The sequence below is a fragment of the Sporothrix brasiliensis genome, assembly GCF_000820605.1.
Source record: "Sporothrix brasiliensis 5110 chromosome Unknown Cont15, whole genome shotgun sequence".
Lineage (NCBI taxonomy): Eukaryota > Fungi > Ascomycota > Sordariomycetes > Ophiostomatales > Ophiostomataceae > Sporothrix > Sporothrix brasiliensis.
The window spans coordinates 199,476-216,116 of NW_024467134.1; the positions used below are offsets into that span (position 1 = coordinate 199,476).

Below are 16,641 nucleotides of genomic sequence, written 5' to 3' on the forward strand. Positions count from 1 at the left end.
CGAGAACCGGTAATCGACCACCACTATTCTTTCGCTGACTACATCCGATGATGACTACAATGTACGTTCTACACCGTGCACGGGTAGCAGCCACTGTTACGACGCCGCTTGATTGAAGCGGGAAAATGCCAAAGTCACGACGCCAGATCGCATTTGTGTCAGTTTTGTCCCGCTCTGCGGGAGAAGTGGTAAAATATGTGCCCGTCTGCAGAGTACGTCACATTGCTGCGGCGTCGATATTAACAACGGGACAAAGGCGGTCATCGCGGGACGTACGCCGCCCAGCCGTGTCGCGTCGTCACAGTGTACCGGGTATATTTGTACCGTTGCTGACTGATCAAGTTCAATGTCACGGCCGAGGTAGCGCACGTCACCTCACCATTGCCATTCACGTGAAAGAACACATTCTATTCATTCTATAATCGAAAACAAAAACACTCTCCACATAAACAGCATGTCTACGCATGCCCGTTGACGCCGCTGGTGCCGTTCGACGCAGCGTCGAGCTTGCCGAGCAGACCGGTCCACCAGCGCGACTTGGCCACGGAAAAGGTTGTCGACACAGTGTTGTCGCTGCCGGTGCCGACGACGTGCAGGGTGTACTCGCCGGCCTCGCTGAGCCAGGCGTCGCGGTTCTCGTCCCAGAAGCTCGTCGCCAGCGCGAGCGACACGGGGTCGAGCGTGACGGCACGCGTCTCGCCGGGGGCGAGGGACGGCACCTTGTGGAACGCCTTGAGCTCGCGCGGGGGACGGCGGATGCTGGCGGTCGCGGGCGGCGCGACAAAGACTTGCAGGACCTCGGCGCCGGCGCGGTCGCCCGTGTTGGTGACGGACAGCGACAGGCGGATGGAGGACGCTTTGATGGCGGCGTCCGACGCGGACACGGCGGCGGTCAAGTCGCTGCTGGCGAAGCTGGTGTACGACAGGCCGTGGCCGAAGCGGAAGAGCGGCTGCACGCCGGTGGCGTCGTAGTAGCGGTAGCCGACATAGACGTCCTCGCCGTAGAGGACGCGGCCGCCCTCGGAGCGGTAGTTGAGGTAGCTGGGGTTCTGCTGCAGCGTCGCGGGGAAGCTCAGCGGCAGCTTGGCCGCCGGGTTGACGTCGCCGAACAGCACGTCGGCGATGCCATTGCCGGCCTCGTTGCCGCCGTACCAGGCCTGCAGCAGGCCCTTGGCCGACGACGCCCACGCGTTCATGGTGACGGGCGTGCCGCTCTGGACGACGACGACGGCATCCGGGCGCGCGGCCAGCACGCGCTGCACGAGCTCGTCGGAGCCGGCGGGCAGGTCCATGTGGGGGCGGTCGAAGCCCTCGGACTCCCAGTCGCTGTTGAGGCCGACGCAGACGACGACCTGGTCGAATTGGCGCGTGTCGGCGGCCAGCGCGACGGCCTCCGCGATGCCCTTGGCCGGGTCGATGCGCTTGGCGCCGCCGAGCCGCAGGCCGCCGGGGCCGAACGACACGACGTTCTTGACCTTGAGCGACGACGTGGGCGCCGTGCCGTAGTCGACGTGCACCGCGTAGGCGCGGCCGGCCGTCAGCTCGATGGACCCGCGCTCTTCGGGCGTGCCGATGCCGAAGAAGGACGTGCCCTGGCGCTGGCTCGTCTTGTTGTCGACGACGAGCTGGCCGTCGACGTACAGTAGGCCGGTGCCGGCGACGGTCAGGCCGAAGTCGTAGAGGCCCGTCTCGGCGGGCGTAAAGGTGCCGTCCATGGTCACGTAGTAGGTGTCGCCTTTGACCTGCGGGTGCATGTAGTCCATCAAGAAGGCCGAGCTGCTGGTCATGTGCAGCTCGTCGACGGCCTGGCGCTGTGGATTCTGCTCGCGCGACTCCGTGTACACGCGGAACGTGTAGCCCACGCGGCCGTCGCCGGTCGTCAGATGCTCGCCCAGCAGCGGCAGCTCCTTGTGGCCGTACGCGCCCTGCGTGAACGCCACGAGGTCGGGCGACGCCGCCTTGCCGCGGATGCCCTGCAGCGGCGTCGTGGTGTAGTAGGCCGGCAGCGCCGCCGAGCCGCCGCCGCAGTAGGTGGCCGTGTTGGCGTTGGGCCCGAGGACGAGGGTGCGCTTGGCGGGGCTCAGCGGCAGGACGCCGTCCTCGTTCTTGAGCAGGACGACCGACTCGGCGGCCGCCCGCCGCAGCAGCGCGCGCGTCGCGGGCGTGTCGCGCGTCTGCTCGGGCGCCAGCATCTCGGGGATGCCCGACGCCAGCGCCTTGCTGGCCATCTGCAGCACGCGGCGCACGCGCTCGTCGATCGTGGTCTCCTTGACCTTGTTGGAGGTGACGGCGTGGATCAGCGCGGGGCCGCGGAAGCCGGACATGCCCGGCATCTCCAGGTCCAGCCCGGCGTTGACGGCCTCGCTGACGCTGTACGTGCCGAACCAGTCGCTCACAATCAGCCCGTCGTACCCCCACTCGCGCCGCACAATGTCCTGCAGCAGGCGCGGGTTCTCGCTCGCGTGCGTGCCGTTGAGCTTGTTGTACGACGTCATGAGCGCGCCCGGGCGCGCCTGGCCCAGGGCGAGCTGGAACGGCAGCAGGTAGATCTCGCGCAGCGCGCGCTCCGTGACAATGGCGTTGACGGCCACGCGCGCGTGCTCCTGGTCGTTGCACACGAGGTGCTTGGGCGTCGCCAGCACGTCCCCGCCGGCCTCCACGCCCTCGCAGTAGCGTGCCGCCAGCGTGCCCGACAGCACGGGGTCCTCGCTGAACGACTCGAAGCCGCGGCCGCCCAGCGGCCCGCGCTGGATGTTGATGGTCGGGCCCAGCAGCACGTGCGCGCCCTTTGCGCGGCACTCGTCGGCCAGCAGCGCGCCCAGCTCCCGGACGAGCGCCTGGTCAAAGGTCGCGCCCAGCGCCGTCTCGCACGGCAGGCAGGCCGCCGGCACGCCGTTGAAGAAGCGCGTGCCGCGCACGCCGTTGGGGCCGTCCGACATGCGCACCGACGGCACGCCCAGCCGCGGGATCGCCTTGGTGTGCCAGCCGTCGATGCCCGCCAGCAGCGCCACCTTTTCGTCGAGCGACAGCTGCTCGAGGACCGCCTCGACGTCGAGCTGCGAGGGTTTCATCGTGGTGGGAGGCGTGGGGTTGTGATGTGGTTGTGTGCTCAGTGGAGGAGGTGGTGGTGGTGTTGCTGTGCGGTTGCTGTTGGCAGAAAACGAAACGACAACGAGCTGGCCGTCTTATAATCGATACAGCCAAGAAGAAACGTCAACGCACGTCGTGAGCAGCTTGGCGCGTTGTCAGTCGGCGCACGTCGTCCCGTGATTCTTCCGATGTTTTACCGACGCACGCTGTCTCTTTTATAGCTGCCCAGTCTTTGCGTCGTGGAAAACGGGAGTATGGAGTGTGGGAATATGGTACTGTGGAAATATGGTACTGTGGAAATATGGAAATAGGCACAGTTGACGAGCACATAGACAGCAGCCGTCTATCCATTAATGCTTGCCGCCCTTCTCCTGCTGAACTTGCTTGACACGGACATCCACGGTGGTCCGCCGGTCCGCTAGGGCGTGGACAAGAGACGGATAGCTGGATCTCCTGTGGAGCAAACAGAGGTCAGAGCTGGCACAAGTTCTCCGTAAATGTGGGACGATTTGTGGTCCGGTTCGTGTCTTCATCGGCCGGAATGTCGGGACGAAGACGGAAAACAGCGCAAAGACGACTGGACGGGTTGGAAATCCACAATAAATAAACGGAGAACCCAGCGACTGTCTCCTGTAACAGCAACGTCGACATTGCTCGATCTCTCTTCTCTGTCGTTTAGATGCACTTCTTTTCGCGCAGTGCGGAGTATCGGCAAAACCCCGGCTCGTCTAGTGCATGCCGAGCTGCTGAATCGGTCCTTTGCGAGGGGACAACTGCTGTAAGTGGGCAGTCTGAGGTCCGCAATTCCGCAGCGAGTGACGGCCAGCTTTATCCGACAATCCGCGGGGCATGGCCGTTTTATTATATTCGACTCCGCGTCCCGGGATCGGCATATGATCTAACAGCCACGAGGCAATCCGAGCGAGACAGACGCGCACAGAATTGACGCCGCGTAGAGTCAATGGCAACTTTGAGTCCGCTCGGAGCTGACAAGCTTTGTTCGATGCATCGGAACACCCACCGTCTTGGCCATGCTTGCAGTACACCGCGAGTTCGCAGCATTGTGTCCAATGCGACGTCACTTGCTGTCGCGTGCGTCGTGTCGTCTGTACGAATATGAAATATGTACCATCAAATAATCAATAATATACAGCAAGCTGCAGTCAGAGCAGCCATACAAAGCGTAATCAGACTTGTACCCCGGCTCGCCTTGTCGTTGTCTCAATTCCGCATCTCCCTACGCCGTCCGCATCGGCGATGTTCTCAAGAGCGCCTCCACCGCCGTCAACATCGCCCGCACGTCCGACGACTCGTCCTGCCACAGCTGCAGCATGTCGGCCACATCCGCCACCCTCTCGTCCCAGCCGGCGGGCAATATCGGTCGTGTGGGCAGTGAAGGTACTGCAGGCACTGTTTGGTCCAACCCTTGGAGCCCGTGTGGCCCTTGCGACGCAAGCGATGGACACCGCGCCACCGCCAGCAGCACCAGTGCACTCCGCGTGCTCGACCGCAGCATCAGCCACGTGCCGTGGTGCCGGTGCCGGAACCCCTGGTGGCTCTGCCGGATGCGGTCGACGCAGACGCGCAGCCCTTTGCGGACAAACGACGCGATGTGGTGCCGCCCGGCCGCTGTGTAGGACCGGCTCTTGCTCGCTGCCGTTGCTGTTGTCGACCGCCCGTGCACGGCATCGACGACAAACGGCCAGTACATGATTTCCTTGCAGTCGAGAAGGTGGCCGTTCAAGACATACCGGAACGCCTCGTTTTGGTCGCGGCGCCGATCCTCGGCAACCGCTGCTCCGCTCCCGTCGCCATCGCCGTCATCGTCGCCGTCGCCATCGCGGTCGTCGTCTGCGCCGCCGCCGTACAAGGCTGTCAGCTCCAGCGGTGGCGGCAGTGACCCAAGCCACGCCTGGATCTGCTCTTCAAAGTCCAGAATGTATTCAATGTTGTTCTCCCGCGTGGCGTGCGTGTCGGACTGGTAGAGGTGGCTCAGAATGCGGTTCTTGAGCCGCGTCAGGGCGATCTCCGCCAGGTAAAAGTACCACGCCGTCTCGTCGCGGGCCTTGAGGGCGTCGGGCGGCGAGGGGAAAAAGGTCGGGTACGTCAGGTCCCACACGTCCTTTTGGTACGGGTTGAGCTCGAGCCGCAGCTCCAGCTCCGACTTGTAGCACGCCCAGTAGATGCGCCGCTTGGGGTTGGAGCCGTCTTCTGTTCCAGCGGCAGCTGAAGCAGCAGCAGCAGCAGCACCTGCCGCTGCCTCGGTGGCCGGCGATGGCGCGGGGCCCTCCTCCGCGTCCGGCACCAGGAACCCCTGGCAGCACGCCAGCGCCTGCACAAACATCTTCCACGCCTCGACGGGCCGCAGCGTCGTCATCAGGTAGACGCCCGCCAGAAAGAAGCACTGCGCATCAATCACGCCGCTGCGGCACAGCAGCATGCCCATGCGCTTCTGCGCCGCCACAAAGTACGCCTCGGCCTCGTGGAACTCGGGCGACTGCCGGAACGCCGACGGCAGCCCCACCTCGCCGGCGTAGTCGCGCCCAAACGTCGTGCACGCCGTGCCCAGTGCGTAGATGAGCAGCGTCAAGCACGACACCGCGTCCCAGCCGATGCCCTGGAACCGGACCATCTTGACATAGTCCTGGACGTCTTCCTCCTCGAGGATCGGGTTGAAGACGTGCACATTGTCAAAGAAGCTGCGCAGCACCGCGTCGGCCGCCGGCAGGTCGAGGTCAATGGCGCCGCGCCAGTTGCCGCCGTTGCTGCTACTCAAGGCACCGTTCGCCTCCGGCGACGTTGCATCGTCCCGCCGCGGCGACGGAAACATGCGTGTCGTGAACCCCTCGTCCTTGAGCGGCGCCCACTGCAGCACGGCGTCGATGCTGACTTGCGGCCGCTTGTCGCGCGACCACACGTCGACGGCATAGCTCAGGTCGCTCTGGGCTTGGGAAATTTGGGACGCGGGGCTGGTGGCGTCAAGGCTTCGGCCGTGACCGTGGCCGTGGCCGTGACCGTTGACGGCGTTGGGGGCCATCGCCGGTACCATGGGTGGCCCCGGGACAGCTGGCGCCGTCCCTGTGCTCCTCTCCCGGAACAAGCGCTCCAAATCGTCCAGCCGGTGCAAGATGGTCAAACTCGCCGGGTCAAACGTCGAGTGGTCGGCCTCGCGGTACGAGCAGTCCGCGCCCAGCCGCACACATGCCGCGCACGCCGGCCGGGCATTGTCGCATTTGGTGCGCCGGAACCGGCACGTCAGGCACGCCTGCGTGGCGCGCTTGCGCGGGTACGTCGCGGCGGCGCGCGGAAGACGGCGCTTCGTTGCTGTGGCTGATGCCGCAGAAGAGAGTGGGGGAAGAGGAAGAGAAGGGTCGGCAGACGACGCCGACGGGCTGGGCGACGAGGACATGTGCTGTGGGGGTCGCATGACCGGGACCGACGGCGGTGGTGGAGGAGGAAGAAGCAGAGAAGGTGGGCTCGTGGACGTGGTCGTGGCTGTGGCCGAGGGCGTGGTCGCAGCGACGGAATAGGGGGACGTCAGAACGGGGTCGGCGACGACCGGCGCATATCCGTGGGATGTGTGGCCACTGTAGTACGCGACGGGACTCGTCGTATTGTGGGCGTGGGCATGTGCGTGTGCATGCTGCTGCTGCTGCTGCTGCTGCTGCTGCTGCTGCTGCTGCTGCTGCTGCTGCTGCTGCTGTTGGCCGTGTCCAAGATTGTGGCTGAAAGAGTGAGCGAGGCCATGTCCATGTCCGTGGGCCTCCACCGCACCAGGACTCGTGTACGAGGACGACATGAGGTCAGAATATACGAGACGAATCGAGATCCGAAACTCCGCGAGTATGGAAGACTGTCGACGATACGGTTGAGGCGTGGGTCAGCCCGTACGCCGTGAACGGCTGTCTTGGCCAAAGCGCAATCGAAATCTTAGAAGATGACAACCTCGCGATGGCGCGGAAGATAGGAGCAAGGCAGAGATAGGGGAAGCTGGGGAAGCGAAGGAAGGCGCGACGGCAGATACGGGAGAAAGGCTGGAGGGGAGAAACGAAACTGGGGAAGGTGCGGAAAAGTATGGGGATGCTGGGGCAGGAACGACACAGCGCGTGGGGCAGCGGAAACGGAAAGAGGGTCCTTGGAGGATGCGAACCAGGAGACAACCGAAGAGGAAGGCGCGGAGTATCGGGCGTACCAGCAGACCGTTTGAATTGTGCTCGACTCGAGGCTGTGATTGGCTGGTGCCCGTCGACGATCTCCACTCTGCGTGTTAGTCTTTCCAAGTCCCCAACTTCTCCACAGACACAATCTGCCTTTCAAACATGTGGTTCGCACAGAGGAAAGGGACGAAAACATCGTCTTTACGTTCTGGGTGGATTGTGCCGTATTATGAAGGATTCTTTGGTAAGTATCGCTACTCTTTTTGGAGCCATCTAGGTGTGGATGTTCTGCTTATTTGGGTCCTAGTTTTAACTCCTTAATTTTGTTCATTTTTTAAGACTTTTTCTTTTCTTTAGTCGTAGTTCCTCAAGTCGCTCACAAGCCACTCGGCCTTATTCCCTGGCCCCCTCCTCCTCTCCAGCAATCGAAACCTGGGGTCTGGTCGCTCGGCCTGCCGATCCTCCTATTCTCCGCCGTTTGTCCCCCGGCCATGTTTCCCCTCTTGTTTGCTTGCCTGCGGAGTGTGACTGGATAGGGCCGAAGACGGCCTTTTTGCCGGGTGAATGTGAATGTCAAGTCGGGTGTTCACTGCCAGTGCGTGTTGTAGTCGCATCAGCCTTTCCGCCTGCATTTTGGTGCTTCACCGACTGTGGCCTGTTACCCTTTTGTATTTCCGGGGCAATTATGTGACTCTTCCACTCTCCATACTCTCCCATCTCTCGTGTCATTTTCGTATTTTTTCTTTTTTGCTCGGTCTCGTTTCTTCATTTTCTCCTCCGTCCTCCACTTTCTCCCGCCCCATTCTCCATTTTTTTCTTCTTTTTTTCGCGTTGTTCTCCAGGTTTTCTCGTCTCACCTCACCCTCCTTCTCACGCTCTCCTCGCTTCTGCCCCCTGGGGTCAACAGCCGAGGGTGCGGAACCACAAAACGTGAGAAGAAAAAGAGAACAACCGACAAAAAGTACAATCAAATAAGACAGCCTTACGCAAAATTCACCCCAGCCTGCCGGTTCTCCCAAATACCACGCGGAGTTTCGGTTCACTGCCAGACGTTGTCTGTGCCTCCCTGCCATTCAGCGTTTTCCTCTTCTCCACATCCCCAGTCTGCAGCCTTTCTGGCTCTGCGTCTCCCGTGTTCCGTCTTCCGTTTTCCGTATTTTCGCGTTTTCTAGTCTGGGGTGCGACATCGCGGTCACTACCTTGGTCGACTGATCGTCCAATGCACCAGAGACAACAGACAACGACCATCCCCGACAGATGGCTTTAGCGGACCGCGATCCTTGTCAACTGATTTTACTTAATTTTCACTCTTCACTTTACCCTGCCCCGCACTCTCGACATGACGTGCCATTGGCAGAGATATATATATTGACCATGTGGCTGTCGTGTTGATCATGAGTTCTTGTTGTTGATCTTGTTTCCATCGCCACCGGACCTCGCATCCAGAGCAGTGACAGCAAATACAGCCACCGACTGCGCTGTCGATCGTCTCCTGCATTTTGTCATTATATTTGTCTTGGCCCTGCCTTCAGTTTTCTGATATTCCATCCGCTTTCTATACTCATCCGTTTGGTTTCTATCACTCCCCCCCCCCCCCCAACTCCCTTCAATCTCCCATCATGGACGAAAAGCCGACAGTCTCGGCCGCGCACGCCGACCTCGACAGTCCGCATGATGTCTCGCCGACCTCCCGCCTCCCGGAGAACCAAGCCGAGTGGGACATCCGCCAGGTCCTGCCCCAGGACGCACCGCCCTGGTACAAGCAGCGTCACCTGGTCATGCTCAACCTGCTCATCATCATCCCCTACTTCTCGTCCACCACCAACGGCTACGACGGCTCCATGCTCAACGGCCTGCAGTCCATGGACCAGTGGCAGAACTTCTTCGGCACGCCTACCGGCTCGCGTCTCGGCTCCCTGTCCAACGGCGTCGTCTTTGGCCAGATCCTCGCGTTCCCCATTGCCCCCTGGCTCTGCGACCACACCGGCCGTCGGTTCCCCATCTTCATCGGCTCGCTGCTGCTCGTCCTGGGCGCCGCTCTGCAGTGCGCGGCGCAGAACTACGGCATGTTCCTGGCGTCCCGCATGATTATCGGATTTGGCGGCCTCATTGCCGTCGAGGCGTCGCCCATGTTCATTGCCGAGCTGGCGTACCCGACGCACCGCGCCGTCCTGACGGGCTACTACAACAACCTGTGGTACCTGGGGTCGCTGCTGGCCGCCTGGGTCACGTACGGCACCTACTTTATGGGCCCCGGCCAGTCGTGGGCCTGGCGCATCCCGTCGCTGCTGCAGGGCTTCTTCCCGCTGCTGCAGGTGTTTCTCGTCTACCTCATGCCCGAGTCGCCGCGGTACTTGGTGCAAAAGGACCGCCACGAGGAGGCCCGCAAGGTGCTCGTCAAGTACCACGCCGGCGGCGACGAGGCCTCGCCGCTCGTGGACTTTGAGATGAAGGAGATCATTGCCCACATCGAGACGGCCAAGGTCTCGAGCTCCACCAACTACCGCGAGTTCCTCAACGGCAAGGGCAACCGCCACCGTCTCTTCATCATCATCTTCGTGCCGTGCATGATGCAGCTCTCAGGAAACGGCTTGACCTCCTATTACCTGCATCTCATCCTCAATTCCATCGGCTTGACGTCGGCGCCGCAGCAGCTGCGCATCAACGGCGGCCTCAACGTCTTCAACTTTGTCATCAGCGTCATCCTGGCCTCCTTCATCGACCTTCTCGGCCGCCGCCGTCTGTTCCTCTTCTCCACCGTCGGCATGCTCGTCACCTACATCATCTGGACCATCCTGTCCGCCATCAACCAGCAGCAGAACTTTGTCAACGGCAGCCTCGGCACCGGCGTCGTCGCCATGATCTTCCTGTACAACGCCGCCTACAACGCCGGCCTCAACGGCGTGCCCTGGGTCTACGTCACCGAGGTCCTGCCCACGCACCTGCGCGCCAAGGGCACCAACATTATGCAGATTGCCGGCACCTGCTGCCTCATTTTCAACGGCTACGCCAACCCCGTCGCCATGGAGGCCATTACCTGGAAGTACTACATTGTCTACATTGTCATCATCGCCATTGAGATTGTCGTTGTCTGGTTCTTCTTCCCCGAGACCAAGGGCCGCACTCTCGAGGAGATTGCCGTCATTTTCGACGGTGACGCCGCTTTTGGTGGCCACACGCCCGATACCAAGGCGCAGATGGTCGACGACGGACGGGTGTGACGGGCCGACCCGTTTTTGGCCTCGCTCTCGTGCGCGTTCGTTCTTTCCTTTTTTATCTGGAGCCCGTCACCACACCTCATACACATCCTCCATATGACGCCTGCATTTCATGTCATCCAAGCTCTCTTAGCTGCACAATAGTACACGTAGTCGTTAATCAAACTTGCATTGCATTGGCTATACTGTTTCTCAATTGTTTGTCCAAATGCAGTCTCTTTTCCATTATATTCCAAGGCCTATGAACTCCAGACGTCACGCGGATCATTTCACCACATGCGTCTACGTACCAACCTCCCGTGTACCCTCCCTACGCCCGCGGCTTAAAGTCCACCATCACGCCCTTCTTGACACTCGTAAATGTGTCCATCATCTGCAGCTCACCCGGCCGGTCGCGGCCCCATTCGGCACCTACACGGCCCTCGCCCGGGTCCACCACACCCTGGGCCCGCCGCACATCATACAAAAACAGCGTCCGCGCGAGTGTCGTCATCATCTCCGTGTATGCCAGGCCCTTGCCGATGCAGCCGCGCGGGCCGATGCTGAACGGACAGAAGGCTGACTGCGCGCAGCGCACATCGTCCTCGCTGACAACCGCACCGCTCGGCAACGTGCTGCCCGCAATCCACCGCTCCGGCGTGTACGCCCACGGCTGCGGGTAGTACGCTGCGTTGTGGTGGATCGTGTAGTGCGGCGTGCCGACCACCATGCCCGCCGGGATCGTGTGCCCGTCGATCTGCATGCCGCCCGCCAGCACCTCGCGCGGCAGCAGGCCGCCCACGGCCGGGGACAGCCGCATGGCCTCGTCGATGCAGGCGCGCAGGTACGTGCAGCCCGTCAGCGCGGTACCCTGCTGGATCTCCTCGACATCAGAAAACGTCGAGCGGACCTCGCGCGTTGCCTTTGCCAGGGCCGCGGGGTGGCGCACCAGATAAAAGAACGTGGCGGCCATGCCCGTCGACGTCGTGTCGGAGCCGGCAATGATGAGCAGGTTGGACTCGCCCCACAGCTCGGGCTTGCTGAACCCCTCGCCGGTTTCCGGGTCGCGCGCCTTGAGCAGATAGTAAAAGAAATCGCGGCGGTCCGTGTCGTCGCCGAGGGCCATGCGCTCGGCCAGCTGGCCGCGGCTGTACTGCATGTAGCGCGCGCGGCCGGCGGCAATCTCGCGGAACAGCACCTTCTCGATGCCCGTCTGCTCGACGGAGCGCATGGTGCCGCAGATGAGGTGGCGCCGCGCGGCCACGCCGACCAGGTCAACGGCGTACCGGTTGTCGGGCGCCTCGAGCATGTGGAAGGCCTTGCCAAAGCACAGGTCGCCCAGAATGTCCATGGCCAGGTAGTTGCACTGGTCGCTCATGCTGACGGGGCCCGACCATTTGTCGCCGGTGGCTGCCACAGCATTGCCTGGGCCTCCGTTGCCCCCCAGGACATTGCAAAAGGAACGCACGTTGGCCAGAATGTACTTTTCGGCCTCCTTGACGGCACTGTCCGAAAAGGCGTGCGACAGCACCCGCCGCTTGCGCGCATGCTGCGCCTTGTCGCGCGCGTTGTGCGTGTTGTGGGCCGGGTGCACAAACGCGTCGTAAAACGACGACTTGCCCACGTTGGCCTTGAACCCGTAAATCTCCTTGAGGGCCGTGTTGCTGTTGAACGACACGCTGTTGGGGCCCCAGCGCACAATCGGGCCGTACGTCTCGTGCAGCCGCCAGAACTGGAGGTGCCGGTCGCCCTTCCAGGCAAAGTAGAGCATGTACGCATCGGTGATCTTGGCCAGGAAAGGGCCCGGGTACTTGGCGAGCGGGTGGAAGTACAGACGGTAGATGATGAAGCCGGCGATCTAGAGGAAGGGCTGGTCAGTAAAAAAAGAAGGATGTGAAGGATATGACAGAGGTTGACAGGAAGAATCTGGGGGCGAAGTTACATAGGCTGCAGCTGCTGCGAGCAGCATCCCGCCCCAGGCGACGAGATGGCTAAAGTTGAAATCCATTAGGAGATGCTGAGAGTGGTGTTTGCTCCCGTAGGCGAGTTGGAGATGTTCCTTGGTTCCAAATAGGAATCTTCACAATGACGAAACAAGTAGACCAAAACGATGGGGAGAGCAAGAGGGAAAGGAGGCACGAACGAGCGACAGAAAACTACATCTTAAATTCCCGTCTCGCTCGCGGCTTCCCTGCTTCCCTCGTGTTCGAACCGTTCTTCCCTCCCTTTCACTCAAGTCTACGTAGTGGGACGGCACATGCCCGCAAAAGAACTACAAGACGGAGGACGGTGTAGGTAAGCACAGCTCTCCGTTCGTACCGACGGACGCCAGCATAAAGAAACCATGGCTTCGTCTCCCTCCAAATTCCTCCCGTGTTTAGCCTTGTCGTACTGTCGTGGTTCGACCACTTAGACGCATCCGCCCGGCGCGGGATTCTACCACCAACAACGCGCAGACTGTTCCGCAGTCGTGTTGGAGAGGGAAATGGGCCAACAACAAGGGATGAACAGTCGTGGTTGGTTCAGGTGCGGCTTACAGAGGGGTATCACTTCGGCTTTCAGCGGCTCAAGTTAAACCGCGCCGCCCGATCTTACCCCAGATGGGGTAACAAACGGTAACGTACGAGCGTTGCATTCCCTGTAAAAATGCGCTAAACAGGCACACCGAAACATCAGTACAATGTGAGTATGCCGCTTTGATGATGACCTCAGGCCAAACAAACACAAGGGTGGCGGTCTTGTTTCCCCGCAAACAGCCAAACCGTGGCAGATGATGCAATTCTTCCCTGCTGCATTATATCGACGTTAATGAGACGTTTTGGGTATTTTGTTAGAATTTCGTGTCTATTTTAGCTGAGCAATTTTTGCTCTTCTAGATTTTTTGAAGTAATTTCTTCTTAAATTTTACTTAACGAAAAACAATATTGGACTCTTGAGCTCCAATACCAACTCACATATCACAGAGGCGTACATCAAACGTATCTATGGAGCTCACTCTTCTCCATTCAAGACAACCCGCCAACACTACCACCCTTTGCTAACTCGTACGACTCGCCGGCCACCAAACGGCACCCGTATACATGACCATCGGATGATAGACTTGCGTGGTAGATAGACCGCCGTAGCTCCGGGCACTGATAAGGGTCATCGATCGATGAAACGGTGTGTGCCAAGATGCATACCGCACAATACCGAATTAAGAAGCTGCTGCATCTGACTCGCAAAGACTAGCCGGTGGGAGTTGAAACCTATGTTGGATGTGCAGTCACGTGATCCGATTTACATCGACGTCGAGATGGCGATGTCCACAAACTACGATGTTCGATATGCTGGGCAGTGCTACCAAGCTAATATCCTGGGTCAAAGAATAAATAAAATATAATTTAGACAACGATACCGGTCATCGAAAAGGTCATTCAAATAAACATATCTGCACTAGAAATATTTACGTTTTTCAAATTGCCTTGTCATCAAGTTTCGTCATAGTTGGATTTTGCAAGCCGGCCCCGGAACAATATACCCTTTCACAGGCAAACTATCCCAGAAGCAGAGTCCGGCAAGAGGGCGTGCCTCATTCTAGTTAAAATGTAAAACAACACCTCCCTTGCCGGAACATCCTGGCCAACGTCACAAGCAACCAACATCCGCACCCAGTTTTGCCATGATCCCTTTTTTGTGTTTGCCCAAATCAAAAACCGTTAAAAATAAACGCCAGCTTTCCTTTCGCCCTTTTCATTTACATCAAAGAGAGAGAAAGAGCAACAGTCGTCGAAATTTTAGTCGAGGATGATTTAAGCAGTGGGGGTCTTGGCCTGGGTGGGGACGACCTTCTTGCCGTCCTTGTTGTACCGAACACGCGGCGGGGGAGCGCGGTTGCGACGGCCGACACGGGAGCGGACACTGTTCACAAATGTTAGCAAATCTGGGTTCTGGGTGGGCGCCCTATACGCACACGGCCATACTGGGGCTGTATGGTTTGGTATGCAAGAGCAACATTACGACGTGACCTCAAATTATTTTTCCAGAAGAGGAGCAACAAAAAGAGATCCGCCGTCTGGGAGAGACACGCGAGCCGTCCAAGGTTCTTCTTTCAGCCGCTCACGCCAGGCCGAGTGGCCGACAACAACGTGTGTTGACTGCCACGACCGAAACGCGGTTGTCTCTCCCGGAGACAAACGTACCGAACAATCTTGCCGTGAATGGCGCAAGAGACACAGTACTGCAGCTTAAGGTACATCTTGGGAACGGTGTAGTCGGCGAAGACCGAGGCGTCCGAGATATCACCTGTTTTGTTAGCCCGAGTCCAGAGTCCAAAACCAAAAGATATCCTCGACGAAAACGAGCGAGATGCGAGGACCAAAAACATACGAATAGCAGCAGACTCGACCATGTTGCGGATGGTGAACCGCTTGATGGCCTTGTCCTTGGGCGTGCACCGCGAGCAGTTGGAGCAGCGGATGGGCTTGACGTGGCCGCGGCCCTTCTTGTTGCGGCCGCTGGAGAAAGGAAAAAAACCAAGTTAGCCAAATGTTCGGTCGCAATATCGCAGGAACGCAACAGCGCAGGAAAGGATTATTCGCAGATCGAATCGATGTCGTCGACGTACTTGTTCTTTCTCTTCTTAACCATCTTGGCGATTTGAGGTCGGTATGGGATCTCAAAAAGGGTTTGTTGGGTGGTGGTGGTTGTGCAAAGAAAAGAGAGGAGAGAGGGAACGGAGACCAACGTCAAATAGCACACGAGAAAAGTAATTTTGCGTTTCTCGCCGGTTCTCCACAATAAATGCGCACAGCACATAAAGTGGTGCACGCTTTCGCTTCTCACCCCTCCAAAATTTTCATAGAGGGCCAAACCCGCGCTAACGAACAGCCCTAGATGGCACGTGAGAGTGCTATTTGTGACAGGACAGTGCGGACACGGGCAAAGTAAAACTATCACTGTCTTCCCACAGCAAATGAGTGCTAATTTTGCCCCAATTCCACCAGGGCCGTATTAATAATACAGTGGCACCAGCCCTTGCCACAAATGCATGGAAACAGAAGCCAAATAATTTTCGTGCTTTCACATCAGCGGGTCCCACTCTTTTTCGCCCCAGCCCAAGTCCTTTTCTAGCGATATGGGACGCCGAAAAACTTCTCTCATCTTGTTCTTCTTCCTCTCGTCAACCCCCTCCAAAAGAATCTGAAGTTTGCCTAGGACGCAATTCCTATTGCTAGGTAAGCCGCTCAAGATGCTTTCTGTGAGGCTTTCCATCATGATCATCCTTGTTTGATTCGAGTTTTCGGTGTTTTTCGGCGCATTTACGACTTGACGATACCCGCGGCGTTTTGGACTTTGGATTTTTGACGTTTTCCCGTCGGAGCGCGCGGTATTCCCGACATCAGACAAACTCGGAGAAGACGACATCGATGATCTAACGATGCGAGAGTCCGCGGGAGCTCATCTTTCTATTTTCCGTGTCCCTCGCCCCATCGCCGTCCACTAACCCTGTAAAGCAGGCAAGATGCAGATTTTCGTCAAGACCCTCACGGGCAAAACCATCACCCTTGAGGTGGAAAGCTCCGACACCATCGACAATGTCAAGTCGAAGATCCAGGACAAGGAGGGCATCCCGCCTGACCAGCAGCGCCTGATCTTTGCTGGCAAGCAGCTCGAGGACGGCCGCACCCTGTCGGACTACAACATCCAGAAGGAGAGCACCCTGCACCTGGTCCTGCGCCTGCGTGGTGGTGCCAAGAAGCGCAAGAAGAAGGTGTACACCACCCCCAAGAAGATCAAGCACAAGCGCAAGAAGACCAAGTTGGCTGTGCTCAAGTACTACAAGGTCGATGGCGATGGCAAGATTGAGCGCCTCCGCCGCGAGTGCCCCAACGAGACTGTAAGTTGGCCATGACTGCTGCGTTTCTTGTACCTCAACCACCTACTAACATGTACCAGTGCGGTGCCGGTGTCTTCATGGCTGCCATGCAGGACCGCCAGTACTGCGGCCGCTGCCACCTGACCTACGTCTTCGGCGAGAACAACTGAGCGTGCCGTCTTGGGTGGAATCATGGGAACATGAAAACAAAATAAACGGGAAACGGAAAGCAATAAAACTTGAGTAGCGCACTCATGGAATGATACCTTGAGGAATTGTGAAACGCTTAACACAAAATCTTTTATATATTTTTGTTACGTGCGGTGCATGGAAAGGTTAA

General features: G+C 59.0%; 6 protein-coding genes across 6 annotated transcripts; 2 read left to right on the forward strand and 4 right to left on the reverse strand.

Annotated features, from left to right (window-relative positions):
* Positions 1-458: 458 nt before the first annotated feature.
* On the reverse strand, positions 459-3,071 carry SPBR_05626 (beta-glucosidase; the record flags this gene model as incomplete). Its single annotated transcript, XM_040763889.1, has 1 exon — positions 459-3,071. One exon carries the CDS (start codon positions 3,069-3,071, stop codon positions 459-461), a length of 2,613 nt encoding a protein of 870 aa, XP_040621878.1.
* Positions 3,072-4,327: 1,256 nt separating this feature from the next.
* SPBR_05633 (uncharacterized protein) lies at positions 4,328-6,889 on the reverse strand (the record flags this gene model as incomplete). The annotated part of the gene is made up of 1 exon (XM_040763896.1): positions 4,328-6,889. One exon carries the CDS (start codon positions 6,887-6,889, stop codon positions 4,328-4,330), a length of 2,562 nt encoding a protein of 853 aa, XP_040621879.1.
* A 1,977-nt stretch (positions 6,890-8,866) lies between these two features.
* SPBR_05853 (uncharacterized protein) lies at positions 8,867-10,468 on the forward strand (the record flags this gene model as incomplete). The annotated part of the gene is made up of 1 exon (XM_040764116.1): positions 8,867-10,468. The coding sequence occupies one exon, from the start codon at positions 8,867-8,869 to the stop codon at positions 10,466-10,468; it is 1,602 nt and encodes a 533-aa protein (XP_040621880.1).
* Positions 10,469-10,775: 307 nt separating this feature from the next.
* Positions 10,776-12,452, reverse strand: SPBR_05820 (uncharacterized protein; the record flags this gene model as incomplete). The annotated part of the gene is made up of 2 exons (XM_040764083.1): positions 10,776-12,302; positions 12,387-12,452. The coding sequence occupies 2 exons, from the start codon at positions 12,450-12,452 to the stop codon at positions 10,776-10,778; spliced, it is 1,593 nt and encodes a 530-aa protein (XP_040621881.1).
* A 1,783-nt stretch (positions 12,453-14,235) lies between these two features.
* SPBR_06142 (small subunit ribosomal protein S26e) lies at positions 14,236-15,073 on the reverse strand (the record flags this gene model as incomplete). Its single annotated transcript, XM_040764404.1, has 4 exons — positions 14,236-14,344; positions 14,626-14,728; positions 14,813-14,940; positions 15,051-15,073. The coding sequence occupies 4 exons, from the start codon at positions 15,071-15,073 to the stop codon at positions 14,236-14,238; spliced, it is 363 nt and encodes a 120-aa protein (XP_040621882.1).
* An 874-nt stretch (positions 15,074-15,947) lies between these two features.
* SPBR_06234 (small subunit ribosomal protein S27Ae) lies at positions 15,948-16,471 on the forward strand (the record flags this gene model as incomplete). The annotated part of the gene is made up of 2 exons (XM_040764496.1): positions 15,948-16,322; positions 16,382-16,471. The coding sequence occupies 2 exons, from the start codon at positions 15,948-15,950 to the stop codon at positions 16,469-16,471; spliced, it is 465 nt and encodes a 154-aa protein (XP_040621883.1).
* Between the last annotated feature and the right edge of the window lie 170 nt (positions 16,472-16,641).